The 18212-nt window shown below is 32.8% G+C and overlaps 2 protein-coding genes across 4 annotated transcripts in view; both read right to left on the reverse strand.

Moving 5' to 3' along the window:
• Herc4 (HECT and RLD domain containing E3 ubiquitin ligase 4) overlaps positions 1-7806 on the reverse strand; it is a 31166-nt gene extending 23360 nt beyond the window's left edge. The window contains exons 1-11 of one of the 3 annotated variants that reach the window (XM_065365216.1): positions 7596-7737; positions 7395-7492; positions 6901-7171; positions 6258-6371; positions 6019-6141; positions 5576-5692; positions 2200-2370; positions 1898-2049; positions 1471-1824; positions 1271-1398; positions 1018-1177 (exon numbers count right to left, since the gene is read on the reverse strand). In XM_065365216.1, the coding sequence (XP_065221288.1) occupies positions 1018-1177; positions 1271-1398; positions 1471-1824; positions 1898-2049; positions 2200-2370; positions 5576-5692; positions 6019-6141; positions 6258-6371; positions 6901-7171; positions 7395-7469 (1665 nt within the window). In that variant the 5' untranslated portion in view covers positions 7470-7492; positions 7596-7737. Of the gene's footprint in view, positions 1-1017; positions 1178-1270; positions 1399-1470; positions 1825-1897; positions 2050-2199; positions 2371-5575; positions 5693-6018; positions 6142-6257; positions 6372-6900; positions 7172-7306; positions 7493-7595 lie in introns of those variants that run through there. The other 2 variants (XM_065365217.1, XM_065365218.1) reach the window with 2 other exon arrangements.
• Positions 7807-8519: 713 nt separating this feature from the next.
• The window catches only part of LOC135846245 (uncharacterized), a 94613-nt gene continuing 84920 nt past the window's right edge, over positions 8520-18212 (reverse strand). The window contains exon 4 of the mRNA XM_065365229.1: positions 8520-9765. Within this exon, the coding sequence (XP_065221301.1) occupies positions 9701-9765 (65 nt within the window). The 3' untranslated portion in view covers positions 8520-9700. The remainder of the gene's footprint in view (positions 9766-18212) is intronic.

An 18212-nucleotide genomic window follows, 5' to 3' on the forward strand; every position in this document is an offset into this window, starting at 1 on the left:
AACCGATCGAATGGGTCACGAAGACGACGAATCCGAGTTCAAAAGCGCTGAATTTCATTTTCACCCTTTTTAGAGCGTTTTTTTTTTCGAAAACTGGAGAATCCGAAAATCTGCTCGAGGCTTCAAAACCCTTCGAAACCATCACGAATCGGTTCCGAAGGTCAAAAATATCATATTAACCAAATTCCAGCCTTTTATGTCTATTTGATCAAATTCTGATTTTTTCCGACGAGAAATAGAGCAAATTTGAATTTTCAAAAAACCAAAAATCAAAAAATCAATTTCAGCATCCGAAATTTCTACTAGTGGTGTATTTTGAGGTCGTCTTTCGACTCCTTGGAATTTTCCAACACTGATGCCAAGAACGAGAAAAAATTAAAAAAAAAAAAAAAAATAGAAATTGAAAGTATTGAAATTTGGAAAAATCCCCCCCCCCCCTTGAAGTCAATGAAATTAAGAATGATATTTATTTGTCAACAGTGAAGCCAAGTACGAGAAACAAAATCTTTTTTTTTTTCATTTTTAAAAATGAAAACTGAAGGTATAAAAATTTGGAAAAAAAATCTTAAATCTCTTCACCCTCCCCCCCCCCTCCTAGAAGTCAACTAAATTTGTCAACAGTGATTCCAAGAACGGGAAACAATTTTTTTTGTTATTTTTTAAAATAGAAATCGAAGGTGTAAAATTTGAAAGTTGAAATTTCTCCCCCCCCCCCTCCACCTCTCAAGTCAATGAAATTTGTCAACAGTAATGCCAAGAACGAGAAACGATTTTTTTAATCAGAAATTGAAGGTATTAAAATTTGGAAAATATTGAACCTCCTCCCCCTTTGAAGTTTTTTTTTGGATAATACATCACAGTGAAAATAAGATTCGACGAGGTAACAAAATTTTTCCATAAAACCAACCACGAAATTGACATTGAGGGAAGAGAAAGGGAGAGCTCTCAAAATTTTACAAAAAAATACAGCACATCGCCCTTCCCCATCAAAACTGCGGTTATTGATCTCGAACTCACCGTATCTAAAATAGACGGATGCTCGATTTTAGTAATAATATTGAAGCACTCGGCGACCATTTTAAAATCAACACTAGCATTTTGTTCACAGCACTCGGTATCGGGAACGAGGAAAGACCCATTGAAACAACTCAAACTGCTCATCACTAATTCTAAGTATCTGTAAACAAACAGAAAAATACATCAGCGTGAAAAATGAATCAATCGAATCAGAACAGAACACAACAACTAAAGACAGCGGCAGCATACTAACGTCATTAAATCCTGATCGACGGCACTATCGACCGGAATATTTCTACACTGATTCAGGTAATTGAAATCTACATCCAAGATCTGAGTATTCTTGGGCCAAATTCGCAAATCTTCCGGCGGTAGATTATCCTAAAACACTCGAATTTATCAATATAACAGTCGCCAGACTAGAAATCTGTCGAAAAAAAAAGTACCACTGACTTTTTTCTTAGCCACAGTCACAAAACAGTGATCGCCTCCGGAATACACCCTTCGGACCGTGCACGCGTCTGCGGATGAGCTATCCGAAGACGTGGCCCAAGGTCCGAGCACCACGTGAGGTGTGCTGGCATTTTTGACGAATTTATTACCCAGCTGGCCCACGCCTCCGAGACCGAACGCGTATACTCGTCCTCTGGACGGAATCATAGTGAGCGTGTGTCGTCTTCCGCAGCTTATCTGCGTCACCGTGCTGCCCATCAGTTCGACTACTTTTCTCGGCAGTACTTCGTTCGTGAAAGCTCCATGGCCCAGTTGACCATACATGCCGGCACCGCAGGTGAATACGCCGCCATCCTGTTGAACACAGACACATTTAGTAACGAGTAAATATCGCGATGTATTTTTCTAGCCATCAGTTTTCATGTACCTGTGTTAAAAATACTGAAAAATCTTCACCGCACGATATGTATTTGATTTTCACCGATCGAAGTGTTCTCAATTGAGACGGAACGTTGTGATTCTTTAAATTATTCAACCCTAATTGTCCGAAGCTATTTTTACCCCAGCCGTATACGACTCCTGGGAAATTTAACAAAAAATACGTACGAGATTAATCGAGAATAATAAAATGAGAATGTACGTACATTAATAATTCGAAAAATAATTGTCGAATAAATTACAAGTGCGGTAAATTTATTACGCAAATTAGAGCCTTTGGGAGTTGCTTACCTGTTTTCGAGATAGCGAAACTGTGATATCCGCCACATGCTATGAATGCGATAGGAACGCCATTCAGAGCTTTAACTACGTTTGGCTGGCTAACGAGGCCTACATTTTTTATACTCAGGCCGAGACCTAATTGGCCATTGTCATTTAGACCCCATGAATATAAAGTACCATCTGTGAAGACAAAAAGAAGCACATTAATGTTGAAATATTCGATAATTGTCATCAAAGATTAAAATATTAAATACACGAAAATACATCACGTTAAAGGTACATTAGGTCGTTCGTGAACGATTCGAGCAATAATCGATTTAAGACGAGGTAATAAATTTGTTCGAGCCACTGAGCCAGAACTTATTGAGGCCAAAGTACTTCCATTTTTAAAGGGAAGCAGAAAAAAAAGCTAATAAAAATTATGAAGGTTGATTAAGAAAAAAAAAAAAAAAAAACCAGGCAATTTTGGCAAAAAAAACAGGACTTTTTACGGAAGTTTGGACAGAAAAAAGCACTTTTTGAGAACTTTGGCAAAAAACAGGACTTTTATTTGGCAATTTTGTAAAAAATGGAACTTTTTGATAATCTTGACAATAATTGACTCATTCTGATGATTTCAACAAAAATTGATGCTCCTTGATAATTTTAACAAAAATTGACAATTTTGACAAAAAATGACTCTTTTTTATAATTTTAACAAAAAAGGACACTTTTTTACATTTTTGACAATAATTGATATTTTTTTTTTTGAAACTTTTAACAAAAATTTACTCTTTTCGATAATTTTAACAAAAATTGACAATTATGACAAAAAATGACGCTGTTTTACAATTTTGACAAAAATTGACTTTTTTTTGAAAATTTATCACAAATTGACTCTTTTTGATAATTAAAAAAAAAAAATTAATAATTTTGACAAAAATTGACTATTTTTGATAATTTTAACAAAAATTGACTATTTTTGATAATTTTAACAAAAATTGACTCTCCTTGATAATTTTAACAAAAATTGACAATTCTGACAAAAAATGACGCTTTTTTACAATTTTGACAAAAATTGACTCGTTTTGGCAATTTTAATAAAAATTGACTCCTTTTTACAAAAATTGACCTTTTTTTAACAAAATTTCAACAAAAATTGACTCTTCTTTGATAATTTTAACAAAAATTGACAATTTTTACAAAAAATGACACTTTTTACAAAAAATGACACTTTTTACAAAAAATGACACTTTTTACAAAAAATGACACTTTTTTACAATTTTGATTTTGAACAAAAATTTACAGTTTTTGGCAATTTTGACAAAAAATGACTTTTTAAATTTTAACAAAACTTGACTCTTTTTGACAATTTTGACAAAAATTGACTTTTTGTCACTTTTTTGACTCTTTCTGATAATTTTAACAAAAATTGACAATTTTGACAAAAAATTACGCTTCTTTACAATTTTGATAAAATATGACTTGTTTTGACAATTTTTACAAAAATTGACTTTTTTTTTGAAAATTTTAACAAAAATTGACAATTTTGACAAAAAATGACACTTTTCTACAATTTTGACCGAAAATTGACACTTTTTGATAACTTTAACAAAAAATTGATTCTTTCTAATAATTTCAACAAAAATTGACTCTCCTTGATACTTTTAACAATAAATGACAATTTCGACAAAAATTGACTCTTTTTGATTACTGTAACAGAAAATTGATTCTTTCAGATAATTTTAACAAAAATTGACTCTTTTTAATAAAAAATGACAATTTTGACATGAATTGGCTCTTTTTGACAATTTTGAAGAAAATTGACTCTTTAACAAAAAATTGATTCTTTCTGATAATTTTAACAAAAATTGACACTGTTCACAAAAAATGATACTTTTTGACAATTTTGAGAAAAAATTGACACTTTTTGATAACATAAACAAAAATTGACAATTTTAATAAAAATTGACACTTCTGAAAATTTTAGCAAAAAAACTGGCTGAAAATGTTGACAAAAATTAAGGCCTTTTTATAATTTTGGCATAAACTGAACATTCTTTCAACAATTTGGGCAAAAAAACCACGATTAACCTTTCGAGGACTTTTTGACAATTTTCACAAAATATCAGACTTTCAAAAAATTTTTAACCAAAATTGAGACTTTTTCAAAACGTTGACAAAAATTTCAACTTTTTGACAAATTTTGGCATGAAATGTAATTTTGTTTCCATAATTCGAGAAAATGAATAACGTTTGATTACTTTTGCCAAAAATTAGGAAAATGTTGAAAGTTGTGGCAAAATATGGAACGAACTGAACATTTTGAAAAAAATTACGACCTTTTGGACAATTTTGGTCAAAAGTAAGACTTCTCAACAATTACGAAAAAAATGAAAATTTTTGACAATTTTGGAAAAAAATGAGACTTTTTGACAATTTCAACAAAAAAAAATGGAAACTTAATAATTTTGACAAAAATGAGAAATTTCAAATTTTTGATCATTTTGGTACAAATTAGCAGCTTTTTTGCAATTAGTGCAATTTTGGCACAATTTAGACAAAATGGAATCTGTTTGGTCAATTTTGGACAAAATCAAGACATTCTTTACATGACCAAAAAATTGGATACTTACAAAAAAACACATTTTTTTTTTTTACAAAAACGAAGACATAAGACTACCCTTCGAAAAAAAATACAACTTTTTTTGGCAAAAATAAGAGCTTTTGACACGCATGTTTTTGTTCAAAATTTCAGCAAAAATGGAACTTTTTTAGTCATGACGAAAAACAGGACTTTTTTCCACAGAAGAATTTTTTTCATGGTGGTTTAGACAGAAAACAAGACTTTTTGATAATGTTGACATGAAACAGAATTTTGTGAATATGGAGACTCGCAATGTCAATTTTGTTAAAATATATAGGACCTTACGAGACAATTTTGCAACGAAAAACAGAACTTCTTTTCACATGAACAGAAAATACGCTTTTCTGACAACTTTGACCCGAAGAAATGGACCTTTTTTACAATCTTGTCAAAAATAAGTATAGGAATTTTTGATTTGATAATTCTAAAAAAAAAAAAAAAAACCAAAAGGACAAGACAACACTTGATCCATATTTTTCGAATGTTGAGGCAAAAAAATCCGAAACTTTTCAGAAATTCTGGCAAAAATTAGGACCTTTTGACTATTTTGAGAGAATGGGAATTTTTGGCAATTTCTACAAAAAAGAAAAGTAAATAAACTTATCGCTCGTAGTCCTTTTATGACACGCTGTTCGTTTTAATTTGGTTTTATTCAAATCAGAGACAGTTAATTCAAAAAGTTCCTCGTTCACGAACAATTCCGTCAATCGGGGATAGAAAATTTCCACAGGGAAATCAAATCATTCGATCGATACTCACCATTGGTCAACGCTAGACAATGCTTGTAACCGCAGGACACCTGGACGACGTTTTTGGTAGCTAATGTCTTGATTATTTTAGGCTCCGGTTGAAACCCACCTAAATTATCACTAAAACCTGAATCAACGTGGGAATAAAAACCATAATCATCATTAAAGATAACACAAAAAATACACACACATCAACGATAACTCTGGTTTCGACGGCGACGGCGCCCAATACGAGATATCAACAGTCCATTGATAACCGCTACCAGTTCGTTGATAATGATAACATAGGGTATACGTAAAAATACACCATACTACACAAATGAGAAGGACGACAGATTGCTTTCGAATACTCATCTCTCAACATAAGACGATGGACAAGACGACGATGAAGTAAACGAGAGAAAAAAGAAAATAATCCGTACGTTGGAGTACTTGATAATAAATAAAATTTACCTAATTGTCCGTGTAAATTGCTACCCCAACTAAACACCTGGCCCCATTCGTTAACCGCTATCGAATGATGTTCTCCGCAAGCTATATTAATGATATTATGTACGTCTAAACCGCTAACTTTATCTGTAATCAATCAGATATTACGTTAATTCAAACAGATCTATGTATTGTTCCTCGGAAACCATAATTCTATGTAAATAATCACGTATTTTGTATCATACAAGTCGTCGAATACTTACGAAACTTCTTCGTTCTAGATTTATCACGTCCAAGTTGCCCGTAATCGTTATTACCGCAAGAGTAAACCATGCCATTACAAGTTAAAACTAACGAATGATGTTCACCGCATGCCACTGTTGAATATAAAAAAAAACAAACACAATTACATTTTTTTCATAATCCAACAAACACCAAAGAAATAGTCAGCTCGAAAAGTATAGTAATCCATAGGACGAATATAACAGCCATGATTTTCGCACGTACGAGGTTCGAAACTTACAAAATTTCACCGAACTGATGCTGAAGTCTAATTTTCTCCACATTCTATTTGTAGCTCGACTATAATAATCGAATTATATGCGCATTTATAATAAGTTTACAAAAATATCCGCAATATCGTTTCGAAATAACCAAACCGAAAGCATTTCGCAAAGACAATCACTTCTCTAACTCGATCGTAATCGTATTCACATTTTTAATTCATATCCGTCAACATGAATCACGATCGGTGAAAAGTCATTAACACACGAGCTCATCATCGAGTAATTGAATTTGCATCACGTTAGACTTCTCTTTTTCGCACGCAATATCGATTCGCGTCGGTTACCGTAGCAATACTTCGTAATTATTCCAACTCTCGATAATCCAATGTTCCATTCTTACCATGTTTAATGTTTTCCGAATCGTGGAAGGTTACTTCGCGAGGCTCGAGGATGTGATTTTCTTCGATACCGCCGAGACCCAACTCGCCATCAACGGTATTGCCCCAACCGTAGACGAACGACTGGAAAGGTGACTTGATCGAACGCCATTCCATCGAAGAGTTCAATCTGCAAACGTCTTCGGTATCTTTATCATCGTAACACTCGTTGGTGCTCGTCGTAACCGATCCTTCGCCTTCGATTTCGCCGCCATCGCAATCGCTCATGGTTTTCTAAACAAAGTAAGAATAAGATTAGCTTCTTCAAACGTAAACCAGCAATCATCGAACATCATATCCGGCCGCTTTGCTTTATCGTCCAGTCTCTGTGTCAGGAATTACGAATACCAGATAAACACAGATACTTACGTCTTACTGGTTCGAACAACTAATCCACAAGTGATAATTTTCTATACTAAATCAACCATCGAAACACTACTACAGAAGCCAATCTTACCATCAACGTGGTAATACTCGTCGGCGAATACTTCGAATATACTATTCGAACGCGTATTCCCAATCCTTCGATCATTCATTATACCTTTTACTCGCAATCTATTCACCAGGGATAATTTTAATTAAAAATTTACAGATAAATAACCCATTGTTGTTTATAAACAAATGAAAATTTGATTACGTATTTTTCCTGCGCACTAACCAGATATTTTCCAATGCTGTGTACCAAGATGGCAAAGATGAAGAACATAATATTATAAATACATCTTGGTCGTCGTCTTCGTAATCGTCTCTAAGGTGATTAATACAATAATAATTAATTAATTCGACACGATTGAATAATTAACGCGTTTAAAATAACGTGATTTTACGACAGAAAACTGAAAATATTCGAGTTCGCGAAAAAAACAACAACAAAATCATGGCGGAAATTTTTTGGCTTTTGGGACGGAATTTCGAGGCAACGTCGCGAGCTACCTACTTACGTTACCTTAACGTTACCTAAAGCTCTTTAATACAAGTATGGAAATAGATTATGCTCTTAAGAAAGTCATAGCATTTTACGTATGTGTTACGTACTGCGCATGGCAGGTTGGTGTCGTCACGCGGTGGAGCAACGAAGGGGGTGCAACGTTGTACGTGAACAGCTGATTTGATGCGTGCTCGCGCACTGCGCAGTACGTAAAACTTACGTAAAATCCTATGACTTTCTTAAGAGTATAATCTATTTCCATACTTGTATTGAAGAGCTTTAACGTTACCTATTTGTTTACAGTGTTACCAACGCGTTCGACGAATTTCTCTGCGATTTTCATGTTTTTCTCGCTTTTATCCCTGTGTTCTGATTGGACGATAATTTTTTAATTATTCGGGGGTTCCCAAATTAATAAAATCTGATTAAACAGACAAATAAATAATTAATATTAAAATTTTATTCCCATTTTCATTTTTTTTTCAGATGAATTGATCACGTTAGCAGTCTGCAAAGACACGAACCAGCTCTACCCCAGTTCTGAGCTCACAAAAAGTGAAATCGACTCAACAATCCACATTTCCTCACAAATACCTAGACCTACCTAAACTAGAAACCAGAATACCAAACACATGAAAAAAAACACAACACCAATAATATTTATGACTACGATTTTATTCTTTATTCTCAGCAATTATAACCACGCTACTTCAAAGGCGTGGAATGGAGATATTCGCGCAAGTATATTTCTAATGAAAATGACAAGCGTTAATAGTATGGTAACACACAACACAAACACAATCATGCAAAATGAAATAATGCATTTTTGTCATTAACAACTACGCGAATAATTGCTGCGATAATTGGCTAGTAATTTGCGTAGGTATAAAAGATAATAAATTCTCTTACAAAAATAAATAAATACTATAAAATATCCATTTTTTATTTTACTCTCTTTTCAACATCACAGTCGCTGCAGCACGAATACTTACATACCACAAGTTCACATATTATATACTGGATTCATTCCCCAGATGGGGAAAAAAAGAAGTATAATTGCACGAACGTTCGAATGAGATTACCTATCTCTCTCTCTCGCTCATATTCAGGGATAAATATGTACAATATTACTACCATATCGTCGTCGTGCTTCGTACTGTAATGAAAAACCATTCTTGTAATAAATATATCAGTGGCTTTTTATTTTTTCAGCTCTTTTCTCATTCTTAATAATATTAAAATAAATAATATATTAATAGGTTTTGCTCCACGTGCGCCTTTATGGTTGATTTGTTTATAAGAAACTTATAAATTAGCTTTTTTTATCCAATGATTATTCTCACGATTTTTTCCAAATAAATGAGGTAAACCTCTGTATATACCGTACCTACCCAAGTAGCTACGATAGAGGTAAGTTTTTGGGTACCTGTATGATTTCACATATGTACGAATAGAGTGGAAAATAATACAGGTATGTATTAATTGTTCTATCTCATATGCAGTACACAATACTAAAAAATAAAAGAAGGTATTTTATAACTTCGACGATAATAATAATAACACTTTTATACTCTTAAATAATTATACACCGTACAACGAAATACTACGTATATATAAAATCACACTCGTGTGAAAGAATAGGTACATATAAGTGTATTCCATCGCACAATACTCTACATATTTTTATACAGCTTATTAGTTTCAGTTTCGGTATCACAGATGCATTTTTTTTTCACTGTACATGGTTAAGTACATCGCAAGCTGCTTGTGAAAAAGGAGACTTGCAGCACATCGGACAAATTGGTACGATTGACTTTATTTTCATGCCACACATTTTACCAGAAGGTGAACTCTTGGAAGGCGTTTGGACCTCCTCCTCCTCCACCTATGGCTCCAATTGCTGGAAAAAAAAGAAAAAGAGGGAAGATCAGAGATCGGTTGGTACTGGAAATGGAAAACATTATTTATGTGGGATTGTGGGAGAAGGAGGGGGCAGGGATGACGTAAGATCATTTAAAATTAATATTACACTAAATGATCTCTTTACGACCACGTTCCATCGAATTGGGGCTAAAGACTATATTATTAAAATCATATAATTAGTCTGATTTTCTCAAGTACGAAGGAAAAATAAGCTTTTAAACTTTATAGAGATTCCAGGATTGGAGACGAGACCACCTTGAAAATTCGTTATGGGAACTGGAAGCCCACTTTCATCGATTTTATCCATCTTTGTCCGATATACACGAATTTTCTACAATTTATGCCGATTTTTTTTTTTTTTCATCTCGCACCTCAAGAACATCTCAACCCAAAGGCATTTCAATGAAATTCGCTCTAATTTGATAATTAGTCAAAATGTTACCATTTTCCAAGAAGACATCAAGTAACAATGAAACAAAGTAAATGGAAAATTGCGAAGCTTGACTTCATTAAACACCTAAAAAAAACCTGCAATTTTAGCTTTGATAAACAAAGGACTTTTTTGACACGTGACGAGAACGAGAAGAAAAAACAGCACTTTTTATGGCAATTTAGACGAAAAAAAAAAACAACTTTTCAACAATATTGTCAAAAAACCGAAAATTCTGACAAAGTTGGCACAAAAACTAAACAAGACCTTTTTTCAACAAAAAAAAAAAAAAAACAAAACCAATTTTTATAAAAAATCAAACTTTTTTATAATTTATCTGATAAAATTATATGTTTTCATTTTTTACAATTTTGGAGACTTTTTCACACAACTTTTTAATAAATGGAACATTTTTTAACAATTTTGACAAAAAAATCGAAAATTCTGACAGTGTTGACACAGAAACAAGACATTTTATTCAACAAGAAAAAACAATAATTTCTATAAAAAGTACAATTTTTTTACAATTTTGGCAAAGATGGGACTTTATCACACAACGTTTTTATAAATGGAACATTTTATGGCAATGTTGGCGAAAAACTGGAATTTTTTGACGTAAACAGAAAACATGACTTTTTGATAATTTTGGCACATAATTCAACTTTTCGACTATTTTGACAAAAAAAAATAAGACTTTATAGGCTACTTTGAGCTTGGCAGTTTGGAAATGGTAGGATTTTTTGAAAAAAAATTTAGACTTTGACAATTTTGATGGGAAAAGCAAAAAAAAACACTTTCTGTCACTTTTGTCAAAAAATATAATTTACATCAAACACCCAAAAAAAAAAAAATTGGAAAAATTTAGACTTTTCAACATTATGGCAAAAAATGGGATTTTCTGTCAATTTAGGCAACAAACCGGACTTTTTTTGGCGATTTTGGAAATACCTAAACGAGGCTTTTATTTGGCAATTTTGAAGAAAACATGACTTTCCGACAACAATTGTTTGTGATTTAGGTTGAAAAAAAGGGGTTTTGTAAATTTTTGAAAATGCGAGAATTTCTGACAATTTAAAAAAAAAAACGCGAAACTTTTCAAAACTTGAAAAAAAACAAGAATTTTCAGCAATGTCAAATTTTGCTAGAAAACAAGATTTTTGCCAATTTTTGAAAAAACGAGAATTTCTTTTTGGAAAAAAAGTAAGAATAGCTACCTATGTATTTAGAAATTTTGCTAAAATGCAAGATTCTTTCCAAAAAGCTGCAATTTTAATTGAACGGTTATTAGCCAAAAAAATATTTTCAGTTTTTTCGATACTTTTTTCCAGATTTTGGTTTCACATTTGAAAAAAATAGACTTTCTGGTATTTTTTGGCAGATTCGAGTGAGTACTAAAAAGCTTGCATTTTTGGTAATTTTTGGCAAAAGCAAGATTTTTACACGATTTTTGAAAAAAATCAAAACTTTTATTTTTTTAAAAACAATTTGTTTGTGATTTAGCTTGAAAAAAAAGTTTTTGTAAAACATTATGAAGATAGTGAAAATTGAAGTGGGGGCAGAGGCCCTTGAGGGGTGTGGATGAGGGTAGCACGAAATTGGACTTCATATTCGTGTTCGGGGTGTTCGAGTCATATGGAAACAACGCCAACATTATAAAAACATATCTGAACTTTTAATATAGTGAAAATTGAGATGGGGGCAGAGGCCCTGGAGGGGTGTGGATGAGGGTAGCACGAAATTGGACTTCATATTCGTTTTCGGGGTGTTCGTTTCATATGGAAATGACACCAACATTATGAAAATATCTGAACTTTCAATATGGTGAAAATTGAGTTGGGGGCAGAGGCACTGGAGGGGTGTCGATGCGGGTAGCATAAAATTGGACTTCATATTCGTTTTCGGGGCGTTCGTTTCATATGAAAATGACACCAACATTATGAAAATAGCTCAACTCTTAATATAGTAAAAATTGAGGTGGGGGTAGGGGCACTGGAGGGGTGTGGATGAGGGTAATATAAAATTGGACGTCATATTCGTGTTCGGGGGGTTCGATTCATATGGAAACGACACCTCGTTTACCAAAAACAATAATTTACACCAGAATCCATTTTTATCCCCCCCTTTGTTGGTTTTTTCAATTTTTGAGCACGGCCCACCAAATATTTTTTTTTTGAAAAAAATATATGTTTTTTAGGGGTTAAAAACACGCTTAAAAATGCTATTCACATTTTTGTGCCGAATCATGGTCATTGCTAAAACAGGCAAATAAAACTAAAAAACGTCATTTTGAAGGGAAAATATGGGGGGAGGGGGTTGAAATTTTTTGTGGGGATACCTCTTATGGATGTTTACAACATACCAAAAAATTGAAAAAATCGGTTCACATGGGGCTGAGAAAAAACTTTTTATTGTAATTTCAGAAAAGGGGGTGTTTCTCAAAAACGGGGGGTCTGGGGGTCTGAAACTTTCCTGATGGAAGGCTATGGAAGGTGCTCAAGGGTACCCACCTTCCATGCAAATATCAACCCTGAAGCTTTCGGGTGCAAATTCACCATACTTATCCACCTACAGCCTTTGACAGTTTCAGTTTTAGTAAAAGGCAGTACTTCGTATGGAAAAATTAAAATTTTGAAAATGTGTAAAAAAAAATCAGACAATTTTTTTTTCTGGAAATCAACCACAACTGCGAGTATACTACGAGCCCTGCACCTTTTTCAAAAATCCAGAAAATCATGTCGTGACACAATTTGGGCTCATAAGATTCTTCAAAGCTGTCCAAAAAAAAAGTTCCCTTAGAAATGTTTGGTTTTCTGTCAACATTTTAATCCGTTCTGATACATTTTTCAAAAATCCACAAACTCTTGTCCCATTTGGCACTCAAAATCTTCAAAAATGCTCAAAAAAGTAGTTTTTTTTGGATGATTTGAATTTCTCGCAATTTTATAATAATGCATTTTGATAGTCGACCGCATGAGACATTCTTTCAAAAATCCGAAAAACCACGACCCAATAATAATTTTACACTCGAAATCTTACAAACTTGCAGTTCAAAAAACATTTTCGTAGGAATAATACTTGAATTTCGTAGATACAAAATTTTAACCCATTTTAATCGATCACAAGGTTACCTACTTTCGAATAATTCAGCAATAGATCATTTTTACTCAAAATTGAGGGATGGCCGAGGGGGGGGGGCTCTGAAATTCCACTGTGCCCTGTTGTGCCAGTCATTTTTCGTGAACTCTGCTTCAATTGACGAGGATAAAAACTCCTTAATTCGAGTATGCTATACGGAATGTTTTTGGAAATCCATTTCGTGAATCAAAATGAGAATTTCAAAGAATGAATTTTCGCATCAAGTATTCAGATATAGTTGAAAAAATTCGCATATTTTTTGAAATCGTTACCAAACCAACGTCTAAACAAACGCACTCCACCCATAGGCACCTACATGAAATATTTACAATCATGATTCACGAAGTTTTTACGTAGTACGGTTATTAGTCGGCTATCTTACGAAACTTTGTACATAGCAATATTTGACAAAAAATCATACAATATAGTACACCTGTATATTTCATTTAATCGAATAGGTATAGTCGTCAACGTGAGATATTTTTTATATCTGACATTCGTGATTATGATGTCTGTAAAAGTGATTTCAGTTTTGGGAATCGGTTTCGTCACCTTCTGTAAGTATCAAGACCTTACCTATAACTTAGTACATATTGTTATCTACTATAACGAACGATAACTGACAAAATAAGTTCAATTCTCATGTAGGTGTGATTTCTTCAACAACTGCAGGTAAGTTGATCATAGACTAGCACGTTATTTTTCCAAAATAATACATCACAAAAATATTCACCCATACAGAAGAAGAATTCACCACAATAAAATCAGTGACCAAGGCTATCAAATCTTTTTTTGGAAAAGTAAAAAAATTAGATCGAGGTCTGCATTTACCGGAAGCGATGAAGAAATTCAGTAATACAGATTTAAATTATTACAGTCACAGTCATTATTATTAGGATGACTCGTATACCTATCCATAACTATACTAATGAATAATTTTTTGCCACCAATTCCGGGAGCCCAAAGTGATCTTTTTGAAAATTTAGACTACCAAACCAGATTTTTGCTCATAACAAATTGAAACTTCGGTTAAGGGGATTCTTAAGGCCGCTATAATTTCATTTTTGACGATCTGAGGTTCTTCTCACCCGACTCAGGACTGGCCACTCCCTTCTCACTCACCAATTCATATTCCTCAAACAGCCTCCTCCGTTATGCCCAGAATGCAACAACATTCCCCTAAACATTGCTCATTTACTAATAGACTGCCCTTCCTACCAGAATGAACACTCCAGACACCTAAGTTCTAACCAATTACAGGTCCTCCTCTCTGACAACCCTTCTTGCACAGACGAAGTTATTAAATTTCTAATCTCAACAAAATTAGATAAAAAAATTTAAAATTGTATGTACATACTTACCTATCTTTATTTCCTGTATAACCTAATTTTAAGCTTTTCACTCGTAAATACAAGCCTCTAGCCGATAAGTAGCTGTATATGGCTCAATAAATGAAATAAAATAAAATAAAATAAAATAAAATTTTTTCAGAACTTTTTTTACAGTTTTTGTTTTTAAACATTAAAAAAAGAGACCTTTCAGTATTTTTTTGGCAATTTTAGGTGAAAAAAGAACACCAATAACTTTTGAAAAAAACAAATCTTTTTGGAGTTGAAAAAAATCAATAGTTTTTAGATAATAATTAACTATTTAGCATGGGAAAAAATGAGATTTTTGTAAATTTTTGAAAAAAGTGTGACTTTGTGACAATTTTTGGCAAAAATCAATTTCAAAAGAAGCTAGAATTTTCATTTCAAGCGATGTTAGGTATAAATTTTGCTAAAAAACGAGATTTTTGAAAATTTTTGAAAAAGCGTGATTTTGTGACATCTTTTGGCAAAAATCAATCTCAAAAAAAGCAAGACTTTTCGTTTTTTTTCTCAAATAAAGAAAAAAAAATACAATTTTAAGCAATATTAGGTATAAAAGCGAGACTTTTCCAGAATTTTATGCAAAAAAGAAATAATTTTCAGCAATTTTTTCTTTTGTAATTCATAGTGACTTAGTTATTTGAAAAAAAAAACGAGTACGAGTCCTGCAGCTTTTTCAAAAATCCAGAATATCACAATTTTGGGTTTGAAATTCTTCAAAAATTCCACAAAAAAAGTTCCCATAGAAATTTTTTGCCAAAATTTTGATCCTTTGTGAAGGGTTGCGTGATATCTACATTTTTAAAAAATCCTTTTAAAATGGGAATTTTTAACCCATTTCCATTTTGATGATTTTTACTCGGAATTGGGCAGGAGGGGGGGAGTACTTTATTAAAATTCGATTGTGTCTGGTTTTGCCAGTCATTTTTCGTGAACTTTGCTTCAATTGACGAGAGACAAACTCCTGACACTTACGCGTTCATTTTTATGCTGAATTTGCTGAAAAATCACACTCGAGAGGCATAATAGCGGTCCATTGTGCAAGTTGAATGTTCAAATGAACATTCGAAGTGAGAATAGTACCAAGTACTAAATCCTATTAAAAAAATTCTAGACCAGAGCCAGTTTTCAGGTTGATTGAGCAACTGCGAAAATTTGAAATACTTTTTCAACGGCATTTTTCACTCATTTCCACCAAAATCCGACTGAATTTTTCAGCCCTTGAAATTACATATTTGATCACATCAACTTTCAATCATTTTAAAAAGTTGACGAAATTCGTACATTTTTTGAAATCACTTGCACGAACGAAAAATTCACACATTATAACGTTTGTTGTGACAGCTGCTTACACTGAAAATTTGTCGACAACAAACCATATACATTTACTCGTATTGCACCTTGATCTTACCTTAATGTCTGCGTGAGTATTTTTCCTATCGAAAGTCTACCAACAGCACGTGTGTGATTATGTTCTCGTTAAAAATGATTTCAATTTTTGGCGTATGCCTGACTATCTGCTGTAAGTATTTGTAAAATCAAACTTCGCTTACAACTATTGAAAGAGTAATTTTTCAAAACAGAAATCAACTATATCTCTATTTCAGGTCAATTTCGTTCGACTTCGGCTTGGGGTAGGTAAACTATTCTACAAATTTTTTCCCAATTTTTCATCATTCTCATTTTTTTTTTTGTTTTTGACGAATTATACGAGTTTTTACGATCATACTGTAGGCTCCACCAAGATAGAAACGCTCACGAAAAGAATTAAACGATTTTTATATAAAGTGGCAAAATTGGATAGCAAATTAAAATTCCCAGACGCCGCAAAAGATTTCAGTAATGCTCGTTGAAAATAATCTTACATCTAAATACCTATCCAGTTACTCGTATTTAGGTCAAAATTACCTACTTAAATTCAAATCCCATCAAATTTCAGAAAATATCAAATACAAAGACGGTTTACTCTGGAGCATTAAAAGCAACAAAACATACCTTAAAGAATTTAGAACAGGTAAGTTTAATTTAAATCGGAGCGAATATCAACTTTATAGCCTTTATGATGCTTGATTATACATACATACAAAAGCAAAGAATTTTATGGACCTTGACACGAAGGTACATGTATATCAAGAGATTCTGTATTTTCCGATATTCGCGATATCTTTGGTCTAGTCACACTTCGAAGTAAGTGACCAAAACTGCCAGATTTCGAAATCCAGCTAGAGATATCTGTCCAAGTAGGTAAGGTTCAATACAATCAAGTATGAGTACGTTCATCGATATCTGCGTTCGTTTTTTAGAGTATGTCAAATTGGCGAAATACACCACAAACGTTATAAAGTCTTTGCTCAGCCAAATTAATGACATTTTACTCACTAATCACTGGGTGGGCGAACAGTCTAGAAGAATTAAACTCTGCAGTAAGTATATTCGTATATGCTCGTAGTATTATAAAATTTATGAAGATTCTCGTATATGGCAAGTCAATTATCTCGAACGTTCAATTCGCACGACTCGTAGATTATTACGTCAACAAATTTTCCACCAAGCTGACCATCAAAGGAGCAGCAGCAAAAGATTCAGAAATTCAACAAATACATGGCATTTTAAAAAGTAACTAAGAAAACAGTTTTTTTTTTTAAATAATCGTTGAAATATGAATAATATGAATTTCAAAAAAAAAAAAAATTCTCACCCAAATAGATAATTTATACAAGTTATACGCCAAAATACACGAAATGGTGGAAGCATGTAAGTGCGATTTTCGTAATTTTCGAATAGAAAAATCATCGAACTTTGAAATTTGAACTGTATTATGAATGTGCTTAATGTTTCACTCGACTTACAGATGAATACGCCAACAAAAATACAAGGATAAGTTGCAGTTTTTTCTTCTGTTTTCTACCAATACCTATTTAATTGTTAGATAATTTATAATAAAAACGCAAATCGTACGAATTAAATGTTGCAAGAAACGATGATTAGTGTTTACGTATACTCATCGTTTAAATTATGTAGAAAAAAATAAATAATTCAGTTCCCAACCAGATTCAATGATTCCTAATATTATTACGTTCAAGAATTTTACGCATTTGAAACATTTTTTAAAAATTTTCTAAATCGCTACCCAATACTTCAACATTTACCACCATACCTACACTGGTGAAAATTTTGTATGTACTCGGAACACTCATTGAACATATTATTTGAATTGCAACGAGTAGGTACCGAGTGACTATGCTATGATGTCAGAACAGAACGAGAACATTAAACATTGCATTCGCCCAATACCGAAGTACGTAGGTACATTTTGCTTTTCTCCTACACAATAGAAGCGAACAGAAAACCTGACTAGGTACTCGATTATCTCCAAACAAATTCCAATTTTTACAAAAATCATAAAACGACTCACTGATTTCCATTCACAAAGGGAACACGTAATAAGTATTCTCAGGATGAAAATTCGTACTCACCTAAAACAGAAAA

Source organism: Planococcus citri, chromosome 5 (genome assembly GCF_950023065.1).
Source record: "Planococcus citri chromosome 5, ihPlaCitr1.1, whole genome shotgun sequence".
Lineage (NCBI taxonomy): Eukaryota > Metazoa > Arthropoda > Insecta > Hemiptera > Pseudococcidae > Planococcus > Planococcus citri.